The 27,733-nt window shown below is 41.6% G+C and overlaps 1 protein-coding gene across 1 annotated transcript in view; it reads left to right on the top strand.

The window, feature by feature from the left end:
* Window positions 1-8,016, top strand: part of celsr1a (cadherin EGF LAG seven-pass G-type receptor 1a) — a 189,646-nt gene extending 181,630 nt beyond the window's left edge. The window contains exons 36-37 of the mRNA XM_042335450.1: window positions 2,008-2,278; window positions 6,635-8,016. Of these exons, the coding sequence (XP_042191384.1) occupies window positions 2,008-2,278; window positions 6,635-6,659 (296 nt within the window). The 3' untranslated portion in view covers window positions 6,660-8,016. The remainder of the gene's footprint in view (window positions 1-2,007; window positions 2,279-6,634) is intronic.
* Window positions 8,017-27,733: the final 19,717 nt, after the last annotated feature.

Genomic DNA, 27,733 nt, shown 5'->3' with positions numbered 1-27,733 from the left:
TTCCCTCGACCCCATCCTTACCCCTTTCCTTACCTCCCAGCTCCACCTCCTTGCCTCTCTACTCACTGACATCATAAACCTCTCCCTGTCCTCTGGTACTGTTCCCACCCCATTAAAAAATGCTGTCATCACTCTTATCCTTAAAAAACCCTACCTGGACCCTTCTCTGCTCCCTAACTACCACCCCATCTCCAACCTCCCTTTCCTCTCCAAGGTCATGGAACGAATTGTTGCTTCGCTCCTTCCTCTCCCGCCACTCCTTTCTCAAACCTCGCCAATTGGGTTTCCACAGCACAGAAACCACCCTGGTCAAAGTGACAAAATACATTCTGTCCTTCTGCGACCAGGGTACCCTCTGCCTCCTCATCCTACTTGACCTCTCTGCTGCTTCTGACACTGTCGACCACTCTATCCTCATCCACTGCCTCTCCTCTCACCTCAACCTCCATGGCGCTGTCCTTGACTGGTTCAGATCGTACCTCTCACACCACCTGCACTTCATCTCAATAAACGGCTTCTCCTCTAGCCCCCGGATCGTCTCGTTCGGCGTTCCTCAGAGCTCTGTCCTTGGTCCCCTCCTCTTCAATATCTATATGCTCCCTCTTGGTGACATCATCCACAGACATGGGATCAACTTCCACATGTATGCGGATGACACCCAATTCTATCTCTCTGCCTCCATCCTTAACTCAAGGACCACTGCTGTCCTGACAGAATGTCTGTCAGACATCAAGTCCTGGATAAGAGCTAACTTTCTTCAGTTGAAAGTCAACAAGACCCGAGGCTCTCCTGATTGGCTACCATGAGCGCCTCCTCACCTCAGGCGCTGACAGCATCACCATCCATGGTTGCACACTCCACCTTGCTAAGCTAGTTGGGATCCTTGGAGTCTCAACTATCCTTTCTACCCCACATCTGCGCCATGACACGCTCTGCCTTCCCCCACTTCCACAACATTGCCCGGCTCCGCCACTGTCTCACACCGCAGGCCGCCAAAACCCTCATACACGCCTTCATTACATTGAGGCTCGACTATGCAAAGGCACTGCTTGTTGGCCTCCCCAACTCCTCCCTCCACAGGCTGCAGATCATCCAGAACTCTGCAGTCCTTGTCCTCTCCCGCACCAGGCTCCGTGACTCTATTAACCCCATCCTTGCCCAACTCCATGGCTTACCATCACACAGAGGATACAGTTCAAGATCCTGGTCCTCATCTTCAAAGCCCTCCACCGTCTTGCTCCCTCCTACCTCTTCGACCTCCTAACCCCCTACCACCCTGTTTGCTCCCTTCGCTCAGCGGGCTTCAGCCTGCTTCACGTCCCCTGCCTCGCTCGTCCCACTATCTATGGGCGGGTCTTTTGCCACTCTGCACCCACCCTCTGGAACTCCATCCCGCAGTCCCTCCATCTCGCACCCTTCCTCGCCACCTTCAAGACCCATCTCAAGACCCTCCTCTTCGACCGTGCTTTCGATCTCTCTGCTTCCCACCCCTGCCCTGTCCCCCACCCCAACCCTCAGCTCGGGTTCGTAACTCTGTCTGTCCAGCGCCTTGGGACGTCCTCCTGATGTGAATAGCGCAATACAAATGTAATGTTGTTGTTGTTGCTGTTGAATTGTGAAGAGTTTATATTCCAGGAGCACAAATGACAGATGTGGAAGTTAGCAGGAAGAAGAGATGGCAGGTAGAACCTTTATGTACAATGGGTAATAATTTTGATGAATGCATTATGAGGGAAGATTATTTAAGCGAATAATATAAATGGGTTCAAGTGGCAACTCCCTTAACATGAGTTGTAGGGTGAGGTTTGGTGAAGCAGCAAAGAGAAAATAAGCTCGGAGAAAATAAGTTGGATTTCCGCCACCAGCGTAGGTAGCTCTTTTAACTCCTGGCACAAATTGATGCTTATTACATTCAATATAAATCACTTGTGTATAATAGATAACACATACTTGAAACAAACTCTTGTAAACTGCAGAATTAATTTTTGTAATTCTCTTTCATGACAGGTATCCTTAAAAATAAAGTCACTTACCCACCACCATTGAAAGAAAATAGGATAAATCGAATACATAATGAACTCTCAAATTGTAAAACAGCAACAGTCTCCTCCCGGACCTCCTCATTAGGGTCCAGCGACGGAACCCGTTCAGCCACGGGCACAGGCATAGTGATAAAGCAGCCGATCAGACCACAGTCTCGAGACCAGTTAAATGGGATGGCATCTATACCTATGAGTATTAGAACGGGCACTGTCAATGGGGACACCTCTGATTCAGAGTAAGTATCCACACATTAAAGAACTGTTGATCTCGCTCAGCCCTCAGATACACTCAATACAGGAGGTAGCAGACATTCCATATTTCTGAGCACCTCTTCAATCTGCCTGCTTTACCTCTAGGGTGATATTCCCTATGCTGATCGTGTTACACTTCCCTGCAGCCTCTCGTACATACCTAAACAACTCTCATTTGGAGTTGGCTGCTGATAGCAGTTGCTAATTAAATTTTGCTGTCTGACACCTGCTGTTGCATCCACCTTTCAAATTGCTACTCTGACACCTCTTATTGATCATGCCACTCTTCTGCCTAGCAGGTCTATGTTTGGAAAACAGGAAACATTTCTTACCTCTTTATTTTGATTCTGTGTTTCTATGATGCTAAGAGCCTCAGTCAATACTTTGCCCCACCCCCCATGTACTTATTATTTTCCTGATGCTAAAAGAATTCAAACGTCTCCTTCAGCATCTCCTTATCCCCATTTGAGGTTTGTGTTATACTCTCTCATCAACAACCTCCACTTGTTGATCAGCAATAACCATTGATGCGTTTAATAGAGTGTTAGTCTTTTCTTTCCAAATTTGTGATGATGAGGTTTTTTTTATTTTTCTGTTGCATTGTGTGAAACTACATTCTGAAAATGATTCAGCATGGCAATGCATCACAGAGCATCCAAAAAGAATGATTCAGGGATCCAGGGTTGAATTTATTTTCACTGAGAAAAGAAGATTGAAGTGGGACTGTGGCCTAGGCTTCTAATATTCAAAAGCAATTGATTTGGGTTTGGGCCAGAGTGGAATGGTGGATGTTTGAATTGATGGATATTCTGGTTAATAATTAAAAATTCCCTTTCAGAGTTGGAGAGAAATTAGGTGGAAGTTTCCCTCAAGAGATAAAAATGGGTTGGATTGTGATAATAACTATGGCCTGAATGGGCTTTTCATGTTCCATGCTTCCTTATTGCTGAGGAGATGTCGGCGGGCATTATTTGAATAAAGTGAGCTGCACTGTTCAGGATAATGAAGATTTTTCCAGTTGTTGGCTAGTGATCATGAATTGTATGTCTTCCAATCCCTGCAGCACAATGGGTTGGTTGGAAACTGGCCGATAATTTCTGCACTGCAATTGCTGTGAACCCAAAGTGCATGTTTCAGTGTCGCTTCACTTAACTGAAAGCATGTTCAGCTGCTATCCTCTGAAGGAGCATTGAAATACAGCACTATCCACAGTCCTCCAACACCAACCAGTTCTTTGTTAATATGAATTGTTTGGCCCAGTGCTTAATCACACTGCCCACATTTCATACCTAATGATGGATCATATAAGTAACAGTAATAAAACAGAAAAAAAACACTCAGCCAAGCACCTGAAGGGACTTTCTGTTGAATCACCTTTGAAGCATGAGGTAACCTCCAGTATTGATGATGCCTACAGGAGGTGTATGATTAGACATGCCAGAATAGTTCACAGGCATTACATTCCTGAAACTGAATGGGTTGAAATTAAAGCCCAGAAATTGCCCTCTAGCTTTCTTCATGTAGTAGCTAGTCTGTTTTAAATTGGACACTTAGTTTTTGAGTATTTGGTGGCAGGTAATGCGTGCTTAACCTTTACGGTAAAGTAGCACATTAACAGGCACAGTTGATCTATTGTTCTTTTTTTTAAAAAAACACTTACCCCTTTCTTGATTTTAGTTGCATGAGCTAGATTGATTGAAATGTTTTTCTGAAGTTGTTGTTGGTGTTTCTTTACATTCTACTTGGTCTCACCTTCACCCTGAGTTATGGTCCAGCATTCACCCCGCGGTATAGTTCTCCTCTCCTGAAGGTGCGAACTTCCCCTTGCTTTGGTCCACCTCTGAAGGAGTGATCAGAGGCATCCCTGACTCTTGCTGGCATGGGGACACAGAGGTCGCTTGTGCTCACACGCGCTTCTGTTAAAATCAGCCAACTGAACACAGAGTGAATCCTGTCTGTACTAAAAAGCATATAGCCCCTCACTTCATTCCAGACAAAACACTTTTTAAAAATTAAACTTTGCCTTTACTATGATTTCAGCTTGAAGCAGTGAATTGCTGTCCCTTCCCACGTGTCAAAGAGCTGTCAGTAATGAGCGCCAAAAGTAAAAGGAAATTAAGAGACCTTTCTCAGGAGTTCAGTGAGCACAGGAATACTCACTGTCTTTGGTGCGACTGAGAATTTGTTTTACATAATGTAACCTGAGCTGTTCTATTTAAAAAAATTAGCAAAGTGCAGTATGTTCAGTGTCCTGTCACCCCTCCGTTGAAATCCATCCCAGATTGATGAGATGATCATCTCCTGTAACTTGAAGGTTAAATTACATAGAGTTACATAGACTATTGCAGCATGGAAATAGGTCATTCGGACCAACTACTATGTGCCGTGTTTATACTGCTTATGAGCTCCCACCTCTTAATCCCCTCTCTTTTACCAATCGCTTCTTTCTCATGTTTAAATGACGGTTTAAGTGAAATGTCTGTGCAGTTTTACCTTACGGTAGCCCAAGTTCCCAGGGCAAAACTCTACCTCGTCAATGCTGTACCTGGTGTGTGGATGCTTGGTACAGGGTGCAAAAATTAGAAACGTTTTATGCTCTAACAGTGACACGCTCACCATAAAAGTGATAAAATGTAACGTCCACAAAAGTAATTGGTGTTTTTTTTTATTAGTTTTCCCCCATTACTGTGATTTCACTGGTTAGTGATCTCACAGGTTAGTGATCTTACAGACTTAAAAAAAATTCCACTCAAAAATCCTTAGAAAATGTGAGATATTTCCACCTCATAGGTAAACTCAGGAATGTGAAGGACCCAGAGCTCAAGTGCCACATGACCTGACTCACAAGCAATAAAGATAAAATGCAGGTGTTGTGATCGGTTTGTTTTATTAACTGAAATTTTAATAATTCAGAAACCTTGGCACAGCAGTAAATCACAATCAGACATTTGTCTAGAGTTGTAATCACTGAAGCCAGGGTCTGTGACGTGATCTTTAAAACTCAGAAGTAAATTATAGGCTGCTGCACCTGTGATGCAGGACATTGCAAAAGCTTTTGTTACAAGTGTATATAAATGTGCATCACTCGCACAAATGGGCTGGAACTGCTTCACAAAACTGAAAGACCCTCAGTTATAAACCAACTTGATTCCATAGACGGCAATTTTAGGAAATCTAATCTGAAACCAGATTTAGACTGAAATATCAATTGACACAAGGCAACCTTTTGTTAAAGTAAGAATCAAGGTATATGCAAATGACAACTAATATTACTTTGCACTGTCACCTCACTGTACTGTATATTAAAATGACTTATCTGTAGAAAAATGCATCAAATCTGAAATGTGGAGTTTTGTGGTTTTGTAAATCCTGAAATTCCTTTATGTTTAAATCGGTACAAAAGCTGATTAACAAAAATGAGTGGCTACCTTCAAATGCTATTCATCGATTGTGATTTTGTTGGTGTTAAGGAAACATAGTCACTAATAATATTTTAGCAGCTGAACAGCCACTTAGCTCATTACATCTGAAACCCTGGTACTCCAGCTGTAGAATCCCGATTTTGTAGCTCAAATGCAACACTGCGAATCCAACTTTTGTGCAAACTTGTGCAAGTAGCTGTTGTGCAGTAAATGCTTAGCCTCCTTGTGCAGTGTTCTTATTGCAAAAGGTATTGCTGCCTTACATCGTACCTACTGAGAATTGTTGTGCCTTTAGTGACCTTGGTCCTCTTCTGTTCGCCTGCAGTGTATCCACTAATGACCATAACACATACGGTTGTGCAGAAAATGTCTCTACTATTCTTTTCTTTCACTGCTTTCATGATATTTCTAAACTTTACCCTTCATTAGAATTGCAAATTCCAGGTGTGATCTGCTGTTAAAGCCTCACTTTGCAATGTGCTTTCTCAGGTGTGCAATGCTGCTGTAGTTCTTTTATGGCCCTTGTGTGATCAGTGTCCTTTTTCACCTTTACCTTTTTTTCCCCAAAACAAGGAAACTGAGAGCAGCAGTAAAACTTTATTGCCCCCAAATTTCCACCCCTGTTTAATTTCATCCAAATCCGTTGCTAAAATTGGCAAACACTGGAATTTTATTTTTTACTTTGTTTGTAAGTAACTTAACACTGTGTTACTGTTGTACATTGCATCTACTAACATTATTATTTTCAATGAAAAATGAGACAATATAATTTTGTCCATTATTTCTTTAGCACTGTGATTAGAAACTGCATGCTAATATGCTAACCTCTGTGTAATCTATTTCTTTTGATCTCCCCTGTTAATCATCACGTAACCATGATTCTGCATGTTTCCCCTTCCTCCCTGCTCTTGCGTCCAGAGGAAGTAACGAAACCTCAATCTGACCCATCAGGATATCAGAAAAGCGACTGGAATCCTGAGACCTCTCATCAAGCCGATGTCACTTTCCGTGTCCCACAGACCGCTCTGCTGCACTTGAATGAATAAGATTTACTTCCAGCCAACAGCAGCAAAAAGGGAAACAAGGCTCACGAATGGAGAAAACTACATGAGGATGAAATTGGAAGGTCGGGTACATGTGACTTGCAAGGGACATATTTAACGTGTGCCAAAAATATAAGAAAGGACATCCAACCACTATGCAGCTAAACTGATTGTGGACTAACTGGATACCAGCCCTCAAGCCAAATCCCTGAGTGCTTCCACTGCCTTATATTCAGTCCTCCTGAGATGAACCGGTCTGACATATTTACATTAAAAAGCACGATAAAGTAAGACTGTGCCTCAACGGCAAATCTTGGAACGACTTTAACGGGATACAGAATTCCACAGGATACGTCGTACACATCGATGGAAGTGTGTGTCTCTCTGAGATTCAATGTCCTTCCATCTCATCACTTGCCTTGGGATGGAATCGGGGTGGGAAAAGGGGATAGTCTTAAAATGAATGCCTTTTGTACAACAAAATTCTAAAATGTGTAGATAGTTTTATATATTTTGTATGTTGATACTTCTGAAGAACTCATTTGTATATGCTTAATTGGTCTTGATTTGTTTTATTAATTTGATTACAAGCAGTTTGCTGAATAAGTAAATCTTCAGACTTTTATAAAGGCAAGAAGATTACACAATTTTATTTGAATTTGGTGTGTTTATATTGTAAAGTCAACATTTTTTCTATTAAAATAAGACTTTTTAAGAGCAAGAAAATATGAATGTGTAACTTCTAAAATAAGAAAAGTTTAGAAATCAATCCAAGTTCTGTACTTAGCTTAAAGCTACTTGAACTTTTGTGTTAAATACCATAGGTATTGTGTGGGTCACTTTCAGTTTAGGCACACCTGCTGGTTCATGTGAGATGTGGGTAGAGTCTTTTGTCAGGTCTGCCAACCAATCTTCTTTTATTTGTTTGGGTACATGTGAATATTTTGACAATAATATTGTAGATTTGGCTTCAATTGTCTAAGGCAAAAACTGTCAGAACAGTTCCCATTTGTATATTATGACTATAGGCTGTAGTAAGTTCTTCTACACTATTTCAGAATTGTTTTTGTTTAAAAAGGTTAAAGCAATTTTATTCAAGGCAGAACATTTTAAAAACTGGACTTTTTTTATTTTATGGCAGGAAAATAGACACTGGAGTTTTTTTTAAAATGTATGCTATTTATTAACATGCAGAAAGAACACTGGAGCACAGTACAGAGAAACAAAATTGTAAAATAAAGAGATTTTGACTTTTTCCTTCTGACTACTGACTGGTCTGTCTGCTACGCTTGTAACATTCCGTTATGAATGTGGGAAGTTGCAAATAATTTATTTTATTTGTGACATTAACTGAAATGTTAGTGTTGTCTCTGTAACATGTTACCAAAGTACAGTGCAACTGCAATGCTGTTAATCCTCATGTCTGTTTTAATCGTGCACTGTTTAATAATAATAATAATAATAATAATAATCCTTGCATTTGATATAGCGCTTTTCACGTCGGGAGGATGTCCCAAAGCGCTTCACAGAACACACTGTAAAGTGAATTGACTATATATTTGTGGGCGAACGCGGCAGCCAATTGCACACAGCAATGTCCCACAAACAGTCGTAGATTGAAAATGACCAATTTATTATTGTTTTGGGTTTTGGAGGGATTATTATTAGGCTCTGTGTGGAGTAAGGAAACTTGCCCAAGGTTTCACCCTCTGCCTGGAATTGAACTTAGGTCTCTCACTTGCAAAGCGAGTGCTCTAACCACTGAGCTACAGGACTCCACAGAATTGTTTATCCGCATGTCTGTTTATCCTCACAGGCCCCAATGTAAAAGTTGGATGCAGGCCTGCAAGATAGCAGCAAAAAATGTTGTGCATATGTAAAAAGCTGCACAAGAGGTTGTTAGAGACCCTCAGATAATGAAATCCTAGCAACTTCATGCGAATGTGAACAGCTGCACACAAAGCACTAACAGGAGTATTTTACACTATAGTGAAAGTGAATCTTACAAAGATGGACCTGGGAGTGAGAGGGGGCACAGAATAGGGGAGAGGCGGTTTATGGTGCAGTCAAACAGAGAGGCTTTCCACTGGAACTGACTGATATAGAGCCAGTGAAGCCATACGAGGATGGGTGTGAAGGGCTTGTGGAGTTTAGTGAAGGAGAGAAGATGGGCTGTGGAAGTCTGCATGAGCTGGAGCTTGTGGAGGATAGAGCTGGGGGCTGGTGAGCAGGGCATTGGAAAAAGCTGAGTCTGGAGGTAACAAAGGTTTGAGTGAGGCTTTTATCTGTTTTAGGAGTGAGGTCGTTGTGGAGGAAGATGATATTGTGCAGATGAAGTAAAGCAAAGAAGGCCAGAACCCGACTTAAAGGAAAGTCGAGAGTCGAACAAAATGCTAGTAGGAACAATTTTTTAGTTGCCCATAAAAACACTTTGATAGTGATTACCTGTAAAGGACTTTGAAACATTTCAACATGTTAAGGCGTTATAAAATGCAAGTTCTTTCTTACAACTGCAAATTTACATTTATATACAATACAATACAAAATTACATTTATATAGCGCCTTTCATGTCAGAAGGATATCCCAAGACGCTGGACAGTCTTAAGGCTTGTACCTGAGCTGGGGTTTGGGATCGAGGGGGCGGGGTGGTGGGGGGAGAAGAAGGCTGAAAGCGCAGCCAAAGAGGAAGGTCTTGAGGCAGACCTTGAAGGAGGCGAGGGAAGCGGTGAGTCATAAGATCTCTGGGATGGAGTTCCAAAAGAGTGTGGCCAGATACACTGAAAGGCTGACTGAATGCTTATCTGCACAAAGAAGAACAGGAGAGATTGGAGTCTCAGGCACTGCTTCACTGTCCTTCCTCCTGGTCTGGCTTAGGGGCATCCATCGAAAGATCCATGGGATGAACTGAACAAAGAAAAGTACAAAGTTAAAGTTTACATTTTATAAGTATTGAACCACTTCATATTTGGGCAGATAAAATTTTAAAATATTCCCCTCTTCCCCTCCCCCACGCTCCAACCTCCATCACGTCTCCAAAAATACTTCCAGTTGTCAGTAGATGAATGGATTCTGGGATCCATCTAAAGGCAGTCAGTCTGTTCAGTTATCTGATGAAGACATTTATGCATCATGGAACTTCACATAGAATTGCTGACATCACTCAAAAACAGGACAGTATATCATTGACCTTAAATAGGTTCGAGGCTGAAAATGGAGGATAATGGGAGCTCTGATCAGTGAATTACCTCATCAGGTGGTGTTGGCGACAGTAACTTTACAGACAAGCCACTGTATGCAAATGTAAAATAAGCAGTTTTGTTCCCAATAGCAGAGAACCACTTGCCTGTGAAAATAAAAAGTATTTGATATTAAAGGCTTCGAGAAGCTGTGCATGAAAGGGAATAAGCAACGAAACTTAAAACTTACAGATCAGGTTTCCATGGCCATTTAAATGCCAGTCAACGTGTGAACAAAAGCGTTGTCTACATTCTTGTATTTCATATTAAAATTGTTGCGTTATTTGCTTGATCTTTCATGCGGGCGTTCAATGCTTATACAAGCCTCACCTGTATATGACCCTTTGCTGCCTGAGTGCTAATACTATAGTAGGCATTAACAAAGGAACCGGTCTTTTCAATACGTTCAGGGAGGTAATAACTCATGGCAACTAGCTAAGCCTGATTCAATCTGCAATGTCAACTTTGCTAATGTTCACGACCAAATGAAAATGAAATCGTACCAAGGCAGATTGTTGCACGTTGTCATGAATTCTCTGCTGTTTCTCTTATGTTTTATTTATATCTAACCTCTGACTCTTATTGTTTTGTCCCCTAATTGCAATCCCCTCCCTGCACCACTACCTGTATTGTATACCATTCTGCAGAAACAAACTCTTTAATTAAGACTCTTTAACTTGTTGCTAAGGGGTGACCTGATTTTTCTTAATAATAACAATAATCCTTGATATAGTGCCTTATCACACCTTCGAGACGTCTCAAAGCGCTTCACAGAAAATACTGTAAAGTGAATTGGCTGTATATTTTGTGGTGAAACGCGGCAGCCTTTGTGCACAGCAGTGCCCACAAACAGTCGTGGATTGAAGTGACCAATTTTAAAAAAAATTTTTTTAAGGAATTATTACCCCTGGAATAGTAATTCACCAATCGACTAAACAACCAATTTTCTTCTTACTGCTAGGTTGTTGTTTCCACATAAATGTTGGGCTCATCTGTCAGTGAGTGCCATCTCCACATTCTTTACATCTACCATACAATATAGTGCAGAATATTCCAATAAAGTAGAAACTAACATTAATATTATCCTTTGTTCTTTCCTTTGTTAAAATAAAATGTTGCTCCATTTCACATATGCTGGATTGGTCACCTATCCACTTGAGAGGAGATCTCTGCCCCTTTTAAAGTCTGCTCTATATAGAATCTGATTCAGCTTTCTCTTACTTTTCTAGATATAAAGATTTTTCCAGATAGGCAATTTTTTCTCAACATAGACTTTGTTGTCAGAAGTCTTTCTCCAGCAAGAGTATCATCTCTTTACATGGGCAGAAATCACGTTTTTAATTATTATAATGTATTTGCATCCCATTATTGTGAGAGTTCAGAAAGTGTGAGAATGATTCCAGGATTTAAGACTATCATCAAAAGCATCTCGAAAAGCAATACGTTTCATTGGAGAAAAGATGATTGAGAGGGAAGAAAATTCAGGTCCTTGCGATTTTATTGTAATGTTAACGCAATGTTAAATGTCCAGATATAAAAAGCACTATACAAATGTAATTTGTTGTTGATAGGAAGTGTGGATAACTGTTTGGAAATAGATTATTGATTTTCAATAACTTGGCTAACAACATCAAGATCAATTGATCAATCACTTCATGGGTGGATGCTGTGTGGAAATTGGCTGCCATGTTTACCTGCCAAGACACAGTCTCTAAACTTGAGAGCAATTACCTGTGAAGCACTTTGAAACATTTTAACATTATAAGCAGTATATCAAATGCAAGGATTATTATTATTAGAATTATTATTACAAGCCCAGCAAATTAGAGAACCTCAAGTGAAACGAGAGATTGCAACATTTCCTTTGCCTCTCAGTGCACTCGATATATGAAATAGCCCCCAAAAAATGGAATAAGCACAAATTTCCTGCAGCTGAATGTTGGCAAGACAGAAGCCATAATCATTGGCTCCCGTCAACGTCTTCTCTCCTGGAAGTCTGAACAACAACAACAACAACAACAAGATTCCATTTATAGAGCGCCTTTCACGTCAGGAGGACGTCCCAAGGCGCTGCACAGTTGGGTCATGACCCGAGCAGGGGGGAAATGGTCAGGGTGAGGGGAGGGAAGGGAGGGAGAGAGGAGGGGGAAATGGTCAGGGTGAGGGGAGGGAAGGGAGGGAGCGAGGAGGAGGAAGAGAGTCGAGAGGGGAGCTGAAGGCACGGTCAAAGAGAAAGGTTTTGAGACCGGCCTTGAAGGAGGAAAGGGAGGAAGCAAGGCGAAGGCACTGGGGGATGGAGTTCCAGAGCCTCGGGGCTGAGAGGCTGAAGGCCCGACCACCGATAGTAGGGCGGTTGGGGCGGGGGACGTGGAGCAGACCGGAGCCAGAGGAACGGAGGTTACGGGCAGGTAGGTAGGGGGATAGTAGGTTGGAGAGGTAGGAGGGAGCAAGGCCGTGAATGGCCTTGTAGGTGAGGATGAGGATCTTGAAATCAATCCTCTGGGGGATGGGGAGCCAGTGGAGGCGAGCGAGGGTAGGAGTGATGTGGTCCCGAAGCCTGGTGCGGGACAGTACACGAGCTGCAGAGTTCTGAATGACCTGCAGCTTGTGGAGGGAGGTGCCGGGAAGGCCGGCGAGGAGAGAGTTCCCATAGTCCAGCCTTGAGGTGACAAAGGCGTGAACCAGGGTTTCAGCAGCGTGAGGGGTGAGGTAGTGCCGTAATCTGGCGATATTCCGGAGGTGATGGAAGGCGGTGCCAGTTGTGGTGCGGATGTGAGGGAGAAAGGACAGCTCAGGGTCGAACAAAACGCCGAGGTTCCTGACTGGCTTTGAGAGGTGGAGAGTGCAGCCTTGGATGCTGATGGTGTCAGCGCCTGAGGTGCGGAGGCGCTGACGTGAGCCAATCAGGAGGGCCTCGGTTTTTCGCACGTTGAGCTGAAGAAAGTTGTCTCTCGTCCAGGACTCGATGTCGGACAGGCAGGCTGTCAGGACATCGGTGGTCGTGGAGTTGAGAGTAGAGGAGGAAAGGTAGAGTTGGGTGTCATCCGCATACATGTGGAAGTTAACCCCATGTTTGCGGATGATGTCACCAAGGGGGAGCATATAGAGGGTGAAGAGGAGGGGACCGAGGACAGAGCCCTGAGGGACACCACATGAGACAGTACGGGGGGTGGAGGAGAAGCCATTCGTTGAGACGAAGTGAAGACGGTGGGAAAGGTAAGAGCTGAACTCCTCAACCTCCCCGGGTTCTCCCTCAGGCTCACCAAACTTGTGTACAACTTAAACGTTAGGTTCGATCCCCAGCTTTCATTTGTACCTCACATTCTTTCCTTGACTAGGACCGCTTTTTTCCACCTTCTTCTTCACAATGCCCGCCTTTGTCTGTACTTCACAACCAATGCAATCGCCTTGCTCTCACCTTCGTCACTTCCCAGCTGAACTGTTTCAATGCCCTCCTCGCTGGTCTCCCCAATTCCACAAAATACAACTAATTCAGAACTTCACCACCCAGATACTCACCTGCACAAAACTCCATACCCCCATCACACCAGTCTTTGCCAGGTTCCACTGGCTCCCAATTACTGAACAAATCAATTTCAAGATCCTCTCACTCGTTTTCAAATTCCTTCATGCCCTCACACCTCCCGACCTATCCGATTTGCTTACCCCCCACTTCACCACCGGCTGCCTCCACTCGGCCTGCTCCGGCCGCTTGTTAGACCCTCATCCCCTCAGCTCCACCATCCGTGGCCGTGTCTTCAGCGCCTACACCCCGAAACTCTGGAACTCTCTCCCTCAATCCCTTCGCCTTGCCCCTCCTAAAGACCTTCCTTTTTGATCATGCTTACAGTCACCTCCCCCTTCCCTCTCCCCCTGGCTTGGGGTCAGACTCCGCCACTGTCAAGCTCTCTGGGATGTTGCCCGGCGTGAAGGGTGCTGTATAAATGCAAGTTGTTGTATGATTCCTTCTCAAAAAAAGTACAGTATTGGTTTATAAGTTGAATGGTTCTAAGATATAGTTATCTAATACCGCATGCTTCTTGCTCTACTCAGAACATGCAATGGTGTATTTCATAACTACATCTTTCAACTTTCTTATTTCTAACTTATCATTGTACCAATGATGCCCCCAAATGGAGAAATGGAACATTCTTCCTTTTGGAACAATCTATTTTAGAATAAGTAATAATAATCTTTGCATTTGATGTAGCGCTTTATCATGGCGTCAAAATGCTTCAGAGGATTTTTCTGTAAAGTGTAGTTACTGTGCATTTGTACACACACACAGCAGCTAATTTGCATACAGCAATGTCCCACAAACAACTATGAAGGGGAGAAACGTTTGATCAGGATACCAGGAGATACACCTTCTTCATTGAATAGTGACATGGGATCTTTAATAACCACCTAAACAGATAGATAGATAGGGTCTCAGTTTAACATCTCATCCAAAGCTGGCACATCGAACAATCAATGCTCCCCAGTATTGTCGGCCTAGACTATAAGATCAAAGCCACTGACCCAGCCTTGAATGGTTCAAATCCTACTTTTCGCATTGTCTCCACTTTGTCTCTGCAAATGGCTCCTCCTCCATCCCCCGTACCATCGCTTGCGGTGTTCCTCAGGGCTCTGTCCTTGGTCCTCTCCTCTTCAATAGGTACATGCTCCCTCTTGGTGACATCATCAGCAGCCATGGGATCAACTTCCACATGCATACGAATGACACCCTATTCCATCTCTCTACCTCCACTCCAGGAACACAGCTGTCCTGACACCCTCGCCCGACTCCCCTGACTCCCCATTCCCCAGAGATTAGAATTCAAAATCCTCATCCTTGGCTTCAAAGCCTTCCCTGGCCTTACTCCTTCCTACCTCTGTGATCTGCAAACCCCTTATCAACCTGTCTACTTCCTCCACTCAGCAGGCTCCAGCCTGCTCCACATTCCCCCGTCAAGCCCACCTTCAGCCTCTCTGCCCACACCCTCTAGAATTCCATCTCACATTGACTTTGCCTCTCTCCCTCTCTTGCCTCCTTCAAGGTACATCTCAAGACCCTCCTCTTTTCCCGTGCCTTTGGTCACCTTCCCATGCTCCCTGCCATCCACCCCTCCTGATCCCAAACCCCTGCTCGGCTGCAGAACCCAGATTGTCCAGTTCCTTGGGGTGTCCTCCAGATGTGAAAGGTGCTATACAATTAAATTTATTATTGTTGTTGAAGCCACCATCTTTTGATTGAGAAGCAAGAGCCAGGCTGACACCTTCCACATACGCACACTTGTAAAATAAATCATTTCATGTTTTTGTGGGGAAAAACTTTAGTAACTATAGAGCACAGTGAAAATGCCCTCTCCATTACAGCTTTGGCTTAAGGACATATCTATAGCTCAAAATTGCATTTGATTATTGCAGACCTGCTTGGCTTTGGCAGGCATGTCTCAGAGCCAGTTCAGCTGAGGGACAGCCCCCCCACCACACTTTTTTTTAGAACCTGATAGTCATTTTAACAGTTTCAAAAGGGGGAAGGCTAAATTGGCTCACTTGGGATTAAACCTAGAACCTATGGTTATGCATAAATATATATTTAATCTTATATACTTCAGTATTTAAATCCCACATCTCACCAGTTCTGGCCAGGCTCCACTGGTTCTCCATCACTGAACAAATCGACTTCAAGAACCTCACTGTCGTGTTGAAATCCATTCACTCCCTGGCACCTCCCTACCTCTCCGACCTCCTCACTCCCCAAACCACCACCTAGCGCCTCTGCTCGACTGGCACCGGCTTCCTGCTCGTCCCTCGCAGCCTCCACCCCACCATTCAAGGGCGTGCTTTCAGCCACTATACCCCGAAACTCTGGAACACTCTCCCTCAATCCCTCCCCCTTGCCCCCTCTCTCCCCTTTTCAACTTTCTCCTGAAAACTTTCCTCTTCGACCATGCTTACGGCCACCTGTCCCCTGCACCCAGCTCGGAGTCGGGCTCAGCCACTGTTAAGCGCTTTGAGATGCTACCCTGCGTGGAGGGCGCTATATAAGTGGAAGTTGTTGTTATTGTTTTAGTGCTCAATGAAGTATATATGGAGTCCTGTAGCTCAGTGTTAGAGCACTCGCCTCATAAGCAAAAGACCTGTGTTCAATTCCCGGGCAGGGTGAAACTTTGAGCAAGTTTCCTTATTTCACACACCTCGGTTTACCTAGCAGTAAATAGGTTGTTGGTCAATTGGTGGATTGCTTTTCAGGGTGTAATAATGCCTTAAAAAAAAATTGGTCACTTCAATCCGCGACTGTGGGCAATTGGCTGCCATGTTTCGTCCACAAAATATACAGTCAATTCACTTTACAGTATATTCTGTGAAGCGCTTTGAGACGTCTCGAAGACGTGATAAGGCACTATATCAAATACAAGAATTATTATTATAGGAACAGACAACACTATTGTTGAATCCAGTTACAATGTGATATAACTCACAAGGACACCATTGCAGCTCAAAGAGCACATTTGATTGCAGGTTAGAAGTTTCACTTGAACACTAACATTAAAGCTGCAGGGGACAGAACCAGCTGGATTGCATCCCTGCAAACAAACCATATGTCAGGTTCAGTCTGCCCTAGTTGGATGCACTCTCACCTCGGAATCAGAATGTCATGGGCTCAAGCCCCATGTCAGGACTTAAATGTGGCCCAAGGGGTGTGCTGCATTGTTGGAGGTGCTGTTCTTCAGTGAGACATTAACCAAGATCTCATCTGCCTGCCAATCTCATCTGCCTGGTGTCCTGGCCAAATAAAATAAAATTTGTCAATCACTTTAAGTTTCTATGTAGGACATTGCGAAAATATGCAGTCACTATACTTTACAGTAGATCCGGTGCAGCTCTTTGAACATTATATAAGGAGCTAAATCAGTTGCAAAGATTACAACTTGCATTTAATAATAATAATAATCCTTGCATTTGATACAGCACTTTTCACATCTTCTAGACGTCTCAAAGCGCTTCACAGAATATACTGTAAAATGAATTGACTGTATATTTGTGGGAAAAACGCGGTAGCCAATTGCACACAGCAGTGTCCCACAAACAGTCGTGGATTGAAGTGACCAACTTTATTATTGTTTTTTTTCTTGAGAGATTATTATCAGGCATGTGGAGTAAGGAAACTTGCCCAAGGTTTTGCCCTGCCCAGAATCAAACCCAGGTCGCTCGCTTGCGAGGCACGTGCTCTTACCACTGAGCTATAGGGTTCATATAGCACTCCTCACACAGGGTAGCATCCCAGAGTATTTGACAGAGGCGGAGCATGACACCGAGCTGGAGAGAGAGGGGGAGATGACCTGCAAAAGCTGCAAAGGGAATGTTAGCAGTATGTTTTTGTCCAGCAATGTAGTCTTTTACAGCACCTTCTGATCTGCCTGTTTGTAAGTTAAAAGCAGGTGTTACCTGAATAGGGACATCACCACTTCTACTTGGATGAAGATTTCTTTGAAGATAAATTCTTAATTAACACCATGTTTCAGTGAAAAAAATCCATCCGCATTAATTTAAGTATTTTGCTGGGTGATTTATTAAATGTTTGTGAACAATGGATCTTTCATTGTAGACTACAAATTGAATAACTAGCTTTCCTTGCACCTTGGATTTATCCTGTGCCCCTCCTGAATTCACAACATTAGAATGCCCAGCCTTAAATATAGTGCTCAAGTCTGCTAAAGAATTTCAGTGGATATAAAATACTTTCAAAGACTATAGGGAGGCTGGGCAAATTCCACCGCCATTACGACCAGGGAATGAATGAAACTCAGCTAATGTATTACATATGAACAAAAAAGGTAATCTGAGATGGAAGTGAGAGAACATTACTCAAAGTCTATGTACAAGGAGGCAGAAAGCAGATGATGAGAGTATGAGGAGAGAATAGGATAGAGACCAAGGCTTGATACACCAAAGAAGGACAGAACATAGACTGAGTACACTTAAAGAAATGTGTGAGGCCATGTTCAAAGGGAGGAACATAAGAGGTTCAAACTCCAACTAGATAGAGAGACTGGTTAGAAATAGGATAGTATTGGGCTGCATTAAGGAATGTATATAAAGGGAGATTGCGGCAGAAAATAAGGAAACAGAATTTGGAAAAGATGCAAAAGGCATTTTTTTTTGCAAACATCCAAAACTAAATACAAAAATGATGGTAGAAATAAAACAAGGAAAAGGCGATTGTAACAAAATAAAAATTGAGGGAACACGGAACTTAGAAATTAAAATGAATGATATAGGATTTTAAAAAATTGAGTTATAGAAAGTTTAAAAAACGCATTAAAGGTGCATGATAAAGGTCAAAGAGGTAATAAAATATTGTAAAATATCAAAATATATGTAAAAATATTGCTGACATTGGAAGCCAACAACCTTGGTTTGTACATAACATTTTGAGCAATCCTGAGGGTGTGATTCACTGAGAGAGAGAGAATGTGTGAAATAAGAATGAGGGTGTGAGTGTGTTCTTAGTTGAGGCTAAAAACAAGTCCAGCTTTTACAAATCATGGTGCTGACCTGTGTGTCATTTTACATCTGTCCACTAACCTTACTATTAGTTTAATTGGGCACCCTAAATACTATGGTGTGTGTGTGTGTGTCGGGAGCAAGGGGATAACAATTGATGTGGAAGTTATCACATAGCTCAAAAATGTGATCAAAGGTTAATAGCTACTACTGGCCACAGGATTGACATCCACCCTCCTTTGGCTCTTACATAATAATTGAAATCACAGTGATACAAAGCTTCCTCAAAAATTCTACCCTCTGCCATTTTTACTTTTCCCAATCACTATAAACATGAATCCAAGGTCTCATGAAACAGAATTGAAACTGGGAGATGGGGAGGGAAAGAGACTTTGGTCTAGATATACACTATTTTCTTAACATTGAACTTTGAACGTTTTCTGTGGTTCTTAAAAGAGTAAATCTACACCCAGGTGGATTTTTACCCCGTATGTTCTGTGATCAGCAACAATAGAACATACTTTACAATCAGTAAAACCAAAGGTAATAACTGTCAATATATTTAAACAGGCTTTCTGCCCAACCAAAGTTGAGGGTGTAAGAAGGGGGTTTCATTACTCACTGCTTTTGACTGCATGTTTTGTCGATTTGATAATGATCACATCACACATCCTGTTTTTCTCCCTAGAGAATAAAAGGTTTAAAGCAAACCATTGCAGATAGACTGTGTGGATCAAATAACTAGTTTTAGTAAATTTAATTATACTATATATTATGTAGTTGCCTTAAGTATAGGGTTAAACGTTAGCAGGTTCTCTTTGATCTATTCCTGCACCATTAAACAAAATCACATTCAATCTCTGGACTCTCTTGAGTTGCAAACAAAGGCATAGAAATGGGAAAAATGATTTATCTAATATCACAAAAAGGCGCTTTTGTTCACAAAGTGAGTTTACTTGGTGAAGTATGAGTGTTGGCAGTTTTCCATTCACCACGCAGGAGGCCAGATGGGGGGTGTCAAGAAGTCAAACCTTGTCAATAGTTGTGGAATGTGTGGAGACTGAACGACGATCGAGAAACAGCACTGAAAGTAACCTGGCAGCGTTAATTAGTTACTGGGGCACAGAAGATAAATGATGAACAAATATACAAGGGTTTTCCCAATGAACCATACAATCTAAAGCAACTGGAGTGAGAGAGAGATTTGAAAAAAACGACTTCAATTTAATTGCAGAAAAATCCCAACGCCCACAAGTTATCTATATCTGCAACTCTATTTTAGTGAATTTAACATTTAGAGAAACAAGTTTTACCAGAATATCTCAATTTTGGCTAAATGCCCATTTTGTTTTTAAAATCTTTAAAATTATAATCTTAAAATTTAAGACGTTCGTAATAATTGCTCATAATGTGATAACATTAATATCTATGTGCCAGAAATTAAGGAAAAGTGAATGCACAAGAGGAAAGTGTACTACTCAAAAGAGTAATAACATTTTTTAATAATCAACCTAGTAAGATAATAAGAGGGAGAAATACATGACTTAGTCAGAACGTTAGCTAATGCACCGGAGAGCGAGCTTCCGAGAACAAATGGTCTTTACTCATCAAAAGGAGTGGGGGATACAGTATTGATCAAAGACACTGTTACAAACCTGGAAAGGGATGATGTGCTAGAGGGTTCAAAGATAGAATCTATTTGATTAGAGTTAAAGAGCAGAAGAGGAGCTATTACGCTGTTAGGTGTATACTATAGATCACCAAATAGTGAGAAGGAGATTGAAGAGCAAATCTGCAAGCAGATTTCAGAAAGATGTAAAAACAATAGAATAGTGATAATGGAGGACTTCAATTATTCTAGCATAGACTGGCAAAATAACAGTGTAAAGGGCACAGAGCGGGAAGAATTCAACTTTCTGGATCTGTTTGTTTCTAGCCAAACGAGGAAGGAAGCAGTGCAGGAGATAGTTCTGGTGAATGAAGTGGGGCAAGTGGAGCAGGTTTCAGTGGGAGCGGATCTGCATAACAGTAATCACAACATCATTAGGTTGGGACTTGGATGGGATGCATCCAAAATAGCGGAGTCTCAATCTGGCCACAATCTTTCAAACCTCCTTGGATCTGGGAGTAATACCTGAGGACTAGAGGGTTGCAAGTCTTACACGACTGCTCAAAAAAGGGGAAATTGATAAATCTGGTAACTACAGACCAGTCAGCTAACGCCGGTGTGTATATGGAATTCAAACACGTTTGATAAAGTGCCACATAATAGATTTGTTTTTAGATTCATAGATTCATAGAATGTTAAGGCATTCGGCTAGGGGTTAGTGAAAGTGACTTGACAGAGGAAGTCACTTTCACTAACTCCAATCACCAGCTTTCTCCCCATAACCCTGCAAACCCGTCTTCCCCAGATACCTATCCAGTTCTCTCTTAAAAGCTGTTATCGAATCGGACTTCACTACCCTTTCAGGCAGATCATTCCAAATTCGAACAACTCGCTGAGTGAAAAAATTTCTTCTAACCTCCCCTCTGCTTCTTTTGGTAGATAATTTAAGACTGTGACCACGGGTCACAGACACACCTACCAGCGGAAGCAGCTTTTCCTTATCTAGCCTGTCGAAACCTTTCATGATCTTGAAGACCTCTATCAGGTCCCCGCAAAATTGTTAGCAAAATTGAAGCCCACGGGATTAAGGGAACAGTAGTAGCATGGATCTGAAATTGGCTGGGAGACAGAAAGCAGAGTGGTGGTGAATGGTTGTTTTTCAGACTGGAAGAAGGTATACAGTGGTATCCCCAGGGGTCGGTATTGGGACCAATGCTCTTTTTAATGTATATGAATGACCTGGACTTGGGTATAGAGAACAAAATTTTAAAGTTTACGGATGACACAAACCTTGTAATGGTTCTCACCCCTAAATGTATACCCGTGTTATGACAACGCACACGGTGTAGATCCTTCTCTGTGACATGCAAGTTCCCTCTCTGAGTGAAACTCCACTAAATGAGAATTAACACAACAGGTGATCCCAATGCCTTACAGCACAACAATGAGATGCTTCAATCAGCATCCTTCGCACTACCAAACAGGTGACATCCGCAGTTTGTGTCTCTCCCTCTTTGAATTTAACAAAGCTTCGAGATGAATTGTATAGAAAATTCAACAGTGTTTTATTGGTCCTTAAAACCCTATGCCTCACTTATACTGCCCGGAACAAGATAAACGGTCGCAATGTTAAGAAATAGAAAAACCCTGACACCATAAAAATAACAATAGCATCTTTACCCAAAATTAGTAAACAAAGAAAAAACAATCTTGACCTGGAGGCGAGGCTTCAGGTCAGGCACGTATCTCCGTGATGGCACTGAAGGTGATGAGTGACCCCAAGTTTTCTAACTCCTCGCCTTTCCAATGTATCACTTGATACCTTTTCCCTCCATTTCTAAACTCCTCCCCTTCCAATGTATCACCTGGTTCCCGCTCCAAGACCCACGTGACCCTTACTCACCTTTTCTGTTGCAACACTCACCCAGGTCACAGACTTTGCACATAGACATTAGAATGAGGTGGAGCATTAATCAAAACAAGGTGACCGTGACAGTAGTAAACAGTGAGTAAGTGGTAAGCTACAGAAGGACATAGATAGGCTGGTGAAATGGGCAGACATTTGGCAGAAAGAATTTAATGCGGAGAAGTGTGATGTGATGCATTTTGGGAGGGAGAATGAGGAGAGGCGATATAAGCTGATGGTACAATCTTAAAGGGGGTGCAAGAACAGAGAGACCTAGAGGTTCACATACACAAATATTTGAAGGTGGCAGGACAAGTTGACAAAGCAGTTAAAAAGCATATACGATTCTTGGCTTTATAAATAGAGGCATAGAGTATAAGAGCAAGGAAGTTATGTTGAAGGTTTACAAACCATTGGTCAGGCCTCAGCTGGAGTATTGTGTCCAATTCTGGACATCACACTTTACGAAGGATGTCGGGGCTTGGAGAGGGTGCAGAGAAGATTGACAAGAATGATACCAGAAATGAGGGACCACAATTATGTGGAGAGACTAGAGAGACTGGGATTATTCTCCTAAAAGCAGAAGAGGTTGAGGGGAGATTTAACAGAGGTGTTCAAAATTATGAGGGGTTTTGATAGAGTAGATAGGGAGAAACTATTTCCTCTGGCGGGTGGGTCGGTACCAGAGGACACAGATTTAAGATAATTGGCAAAAGAACCAGAGGGGAGACGAGGCAATTTTTTTTTATCCATAGAGTTGTTACAGTTTGGAATGCACTGTCTGAAAGGGTGGTGGAAGCAGATTTGATAATAGCTTTCAAATGGGAATTAGATAGGTACTTAAAAAGGAAGAATTTGTAGGGCTATGGGTAAGAACGGGAAGTGGGACTAGTTGGTAGCTCTTTCAAAGAGCCAGCCCAGGCACGATGGGCTGAATGGCCTCCTCCTTCTGTGCAGGAGTCATAGAATCCTTCTATTAATTCTCCTCTTAACCTTCTCTGCTCCAAGGAGAATAATCCTAGCTTCTCTACCCTCTCCTGATAACTGAAGTTCCTCATTCCTGCACTTCTATGATTCTATGATTCCTACCTTTCCTTGTTCTTAAAAACTTCTAAGATTCTGTTCACAGCTTATTTAAATAAATTGTTGTAAGGATAAAGCACACAATTTTGCATAGAAAGTTTCTAGTAATCACTACTTGCATAGACAGGTTCTGTAGAGCAAATGCTTTCAATTATGGTTCTTTCAACATACCTTTGAAAGGGGATGGGAGGAGAGGGCCGTGCCCACATTTTGTACCTATGACAACTGCAATTAAAAGCTTATGGGAAAACTTATTACCTTTATTTTCAATGAGTTCTTTTTGCATTGGATGAAATGTCTAGTCCAGTGAATAATGAAGTGAAATTGTTCAATGACCCATGATCCAATAGATTAAGCATGGCTTTGGAAAGTAGACCACACTGGAAGGTAATATTTAAGAAAAGGCGCCTGATATAATATCTCCCGTTCAGGAGATAACTGGGTCAATCATGTACAATAAGCATACTTTATGTAAGCACAAGCATACCAGATATAAACCCAGCTGTATTATGCATCATATGTAAAGTGGAAATTCTAGATGCCCTTAATAATATACTGTAATGAATAACCAAGGGAAAAGATTGGATGTTAATTGCACAATTAATAATCCTTTTATTTGGTTAATGCTTTAGAGTCTTGTCATTCCCTTTATACACACATGTTTACACATGGTGCATAGTACAACTGAGTTTACATGTGATTTACAAATGAGGTATAATAGACTTCAATGTTTGAAATCTCAATCTGTATGTTACCTGAGCTGCTGAACAAGAATAAATTTTCTGACAGAAAATGCAAAGAGAAAACACCTCAACATCGCCATCTAATGGAAGCACATCTACTTTTGCAAATATTTTTTGGTGTGCTGAGGTGACACATGAGGAAACCCATCAACGCCATGCTTAACTATGCTTAAGAGTATCCAAACCAGACAAACAGTTCTACATATGTTTTCCGTCTACACATGGAAATTTCCTCACATGTGAGAGATGTAGCGCTCCTAATATCTCGAAGCTCTAATTCATAGCTGGCGTGCTCAGGGATGGTACTGGAATAATAATAATCCTTGCATTTGATATAGCAGCTTATTGCATCTTCGAGATATCTCAAAGCGCTTCACAGAATATAATGTAAAGAGAACTGACTGTATATTTTGTGGGTGAAACGCAGCAGCCAATTGCACATAGCAGTGTCCCACAAACAGTCGTTGATTGAGTGACCAGTTTATATTTTTAAAAGGGATTATTGCCCACGGAAAAGCGATCCACCAATCGACTAACAACCGGATTCCTACTTACTACTGGGTAAACTGAGGCGTGTGGAATAAGGAAACTTGCCTAATGTTTGCCTGGACCGGGAATCAAACCCGTGTCCTCTTGCTTTCAAGACAAGTGCTCTAACCAAGGCGAGTGCTCTTACACCAGGAATGTGACAAAAAATCAATGAGTAATTGTGCTGTAAAATGTCACTCTACAACTCATGTAGTTAAACACAGCATCTTTTCATTTTGAATAAAGCAGTAGATAATGCTTTCTCCTAACCTGACCTGTCTCTATACAGCAACTCTCTCTATTTAGAGCCAACCGTATTTCATGAGCTGCTGAAACTTTGAATGATTTGGCTGCTTTTCTTCAAGACATTTGTTAGTTTATTTTTTTCTGGCCTCCCTGAATATTGAATTGTAAACCAGATCAGTACTGAATGTGAGCTGAAGAAAGATATTATAAAGACAGTAATGATCTTGTAATTGGAAAAATAAACAGATAGAAATCCAGAGATTGAACATACGAACATCATTTGCTCAGAAAGATAAATGGCTGAAAATGATCAGTTTGTCAAAAGGTGGTTTCAATATTTGTTAGAAACTCAACAGGTAACAATAACAACCGTACAATATGGATAATTCAAAATGGAACAGGATATATGAATTCTGTATTGTACTTTGATGAATATTGTTTTCTACTGGATTAGATGGTGCCAATTATCAGGAGTGGGATATTTGAATGTGATTATGAAGTTGTAGGGTGGAATTTGCTGTATTTCACAATACATTCAATGTGATGCTAAACATTGGTCTGGTCTAACATCTGGTCTAAGATTTCTTTCATTTTTGACTTTAATAATAATCCTTGCATTTGATATATATCATGTATATCATATATACCAGGAATCAAACCTGGATCCTCTCGCTTGTGAGGTGAGCGCACAAACCACTAAGCTTTGAAAATCCACATTTTATTGCTCTTTGACAGTGTGGGAATTTACTTTGTGGTATTTCTTTAAAAAATTCTTAATAAAAAATGAAACCAATAATAATCCTTGCATTTGATATAACGCTTTTCACGTTTTCTCGATGTCTCAAAGCGCTTCACAGAATATACTGTAAAGTGAATTGACTGTATATTTCTGGGCGAACGCAGCAGCCAATTGTGCACAGCAATGTTCCACAAACAGTCGTAGATTGAAAATGACCAATTTATTACTGTTTTTGTTTTTTGGAGGGATTATTATTAGGTGTGTGGAGTAAGGAAACTTGCCCAAGGTTTCGCTCTGCCTGGAATTGAACTCAGGTCTCTCGCTTGCAAAGCGAGTGCTCTAAGCACTGAACTACAGGACTCCACAAATAGAGTGGAGGTGAGGAGAAATGTTTTCCCACAGCGAGTTGTTCGTATCTGGAATGCATTGCCTGAAAGGGTGGTGGAAGCCGATTCGATAACAGCTTTCAAGAGAGTAGTTAATTATTTTGGGAGGACACGTTTGCAGGGCTATAGGAAGAGCGCGGGGGAGTGGGATTGATTTGGATTGCTCTTTTCAAAGAGCCGGCACAGACATGATGGGCCGAATGGCCTCCTTCTGTGCTGTATAATTCGATGATTCTTTGAAGACTTGTCTGTAGTACGGGATCCCTAAGTTAATTACAGAATACTGACTTGCCTCCACTGTCTCTTCACTTGGTGTGTCACCACAGTCAGGTATCAATTTCAACAATTACAATGGCAGCTTGTTTGCCATTACAGAATCATTTGTAAGATGGGTGAAGCACAAAAAACACTGGAAATTCTTTGTGGTGCAACTTACAAATGGAAGCTAGTAACTGAAATAAAATTGTGCTGCACGCTCTGCTGGTACCATACAAAGTGTTAGTTAAATAATGAACGAAACGGTATAGTTAAAAGGTCAGTCATCTTATCCAGAACAATTTTATAAGAGCTCCACTTGGTCATAATGTCTGTATCTAAAGGTCAAATTTAATTTATATCTATAACTATTAGCAAATTAATTTGCAGAAACAGGATGTGCCTTACAAGCAATTGCTGTTGCTGCTAGCTATCATCAGTGTATTTATCAATAGATAAAATTCCAGTCTTCATAACAGCATCTTTTATCCAACGTGGTTTGTGTGAGTTCTGAAAAGAATGTTAATTGGCAGTAATATCTCCAAGCTAATCTCCCATCTGTTAGGGTCCTTTCAGAGAAAAGTCCATTTGTACTTTAACACATTCTCCTATTTTATTATTCTATCAATTGCTAAAATTCTTTTAGCTAGAATACTAATTCTTTGCTCCTGTCTCATCCTTTGTGAAATTACAGGAATCTGTTTGCTTAGTTATTTCCAAAGGATTGCAGACATATTTGGCATGTTTTGTTTCACAAAATCATTTTAGTCTATTTTGTAAGATGCGCTATCAGAAAGGCAGATATCATTGCTAAACTCTCGCATCCCAGGATGCATGTTCATCTTTTCTTTTCAGTGTGTAAACAGTACCAGTCCATCCAGGCCCAAGATTATACACTGAAAATATGTGAATTTTTCTACTTTAACCTGGTGATAATATGCCCTAGTCTTATGTACCTTCAATCTTAATAGATGAATATCTCATCTTACATAATTTACCCTTGAAAAATCCAACTAGCGATAAATGTCAAGGAGCTTTCGTGCTGTATATTTGTATCCCTTCTCCCCCTGACCCCAGCTCGGGTCTGAAATGCTGTACACTGTCCAGGACCTTGGGAAATCTCCCGATGTGAAAGGCGCTATACAAATGTAATCTTGTTGTTATCTTACTATCATATAAATTTAGCTACCTGAAAACTCAAGAGCTCTCTGAAAGGTCAGGTTAGTTTTGTGAAACAAAAATAATTAGAGTAATCTTTCAAATAATTCAACTGGATTTCCTGGGCATTGATAGCATGTGTATAATTTGACGAGACTCATGTGAAGATGTCTACAGATGGACACACGCATCATGAGCTTCAGATCTTTAATTTGTCAACATTCCTTTGTCTGTGAGTCAAACAGTTAAAAAAGTATGATTATGCGTTTACCTCTTCAAGGTTAACCATGATTCATCTTAAATGCCACAGAATATTATTGTTGGGATGAGGCAAGTGTGTTCCCTTGCAAATGAGAGGACCTGAGTTTGATTCCCAGCAGGGCAACACTTTAGGCAATGTTTCCTTATTCCACAAGGCTGTTTACCTAACAGTAAGTAGGAACTTGGTTGTTAACAACAACAAGATTCCATTTATAGAGCGCCTTTCACGTCGGGAGGACGTCCCAAGGCGCTGTACAGTTGGGTCAGGACCCGAGCAGGGGGGAAATGGTCAGGGTGAGGGGAGGGAAGGGAGGGAGCGAGGAGGGGGTA

This window comes from Callorhinchus milii, unplaced genomic scaffold, assembly GCF_018977255.1.
Source record: "Callorhinchus milii isolate IMCB2004 unplaced genomic scaffold, IMCB_Cmil_1.0 Scaffold5, whole genome shotgun sequence".
NCBI classification, from domain to species: Eukaryota; Metazoa; Chordata; class Chondrichthyes; order Chimaeriformes; family Callorhinchidae; genus Callorhinchus; species Callorhinchus milii.
Note: the sequence above shows the minus strand (reverse complement) of the source record. Positions and strands in the feature narration are given on the sequence as shown.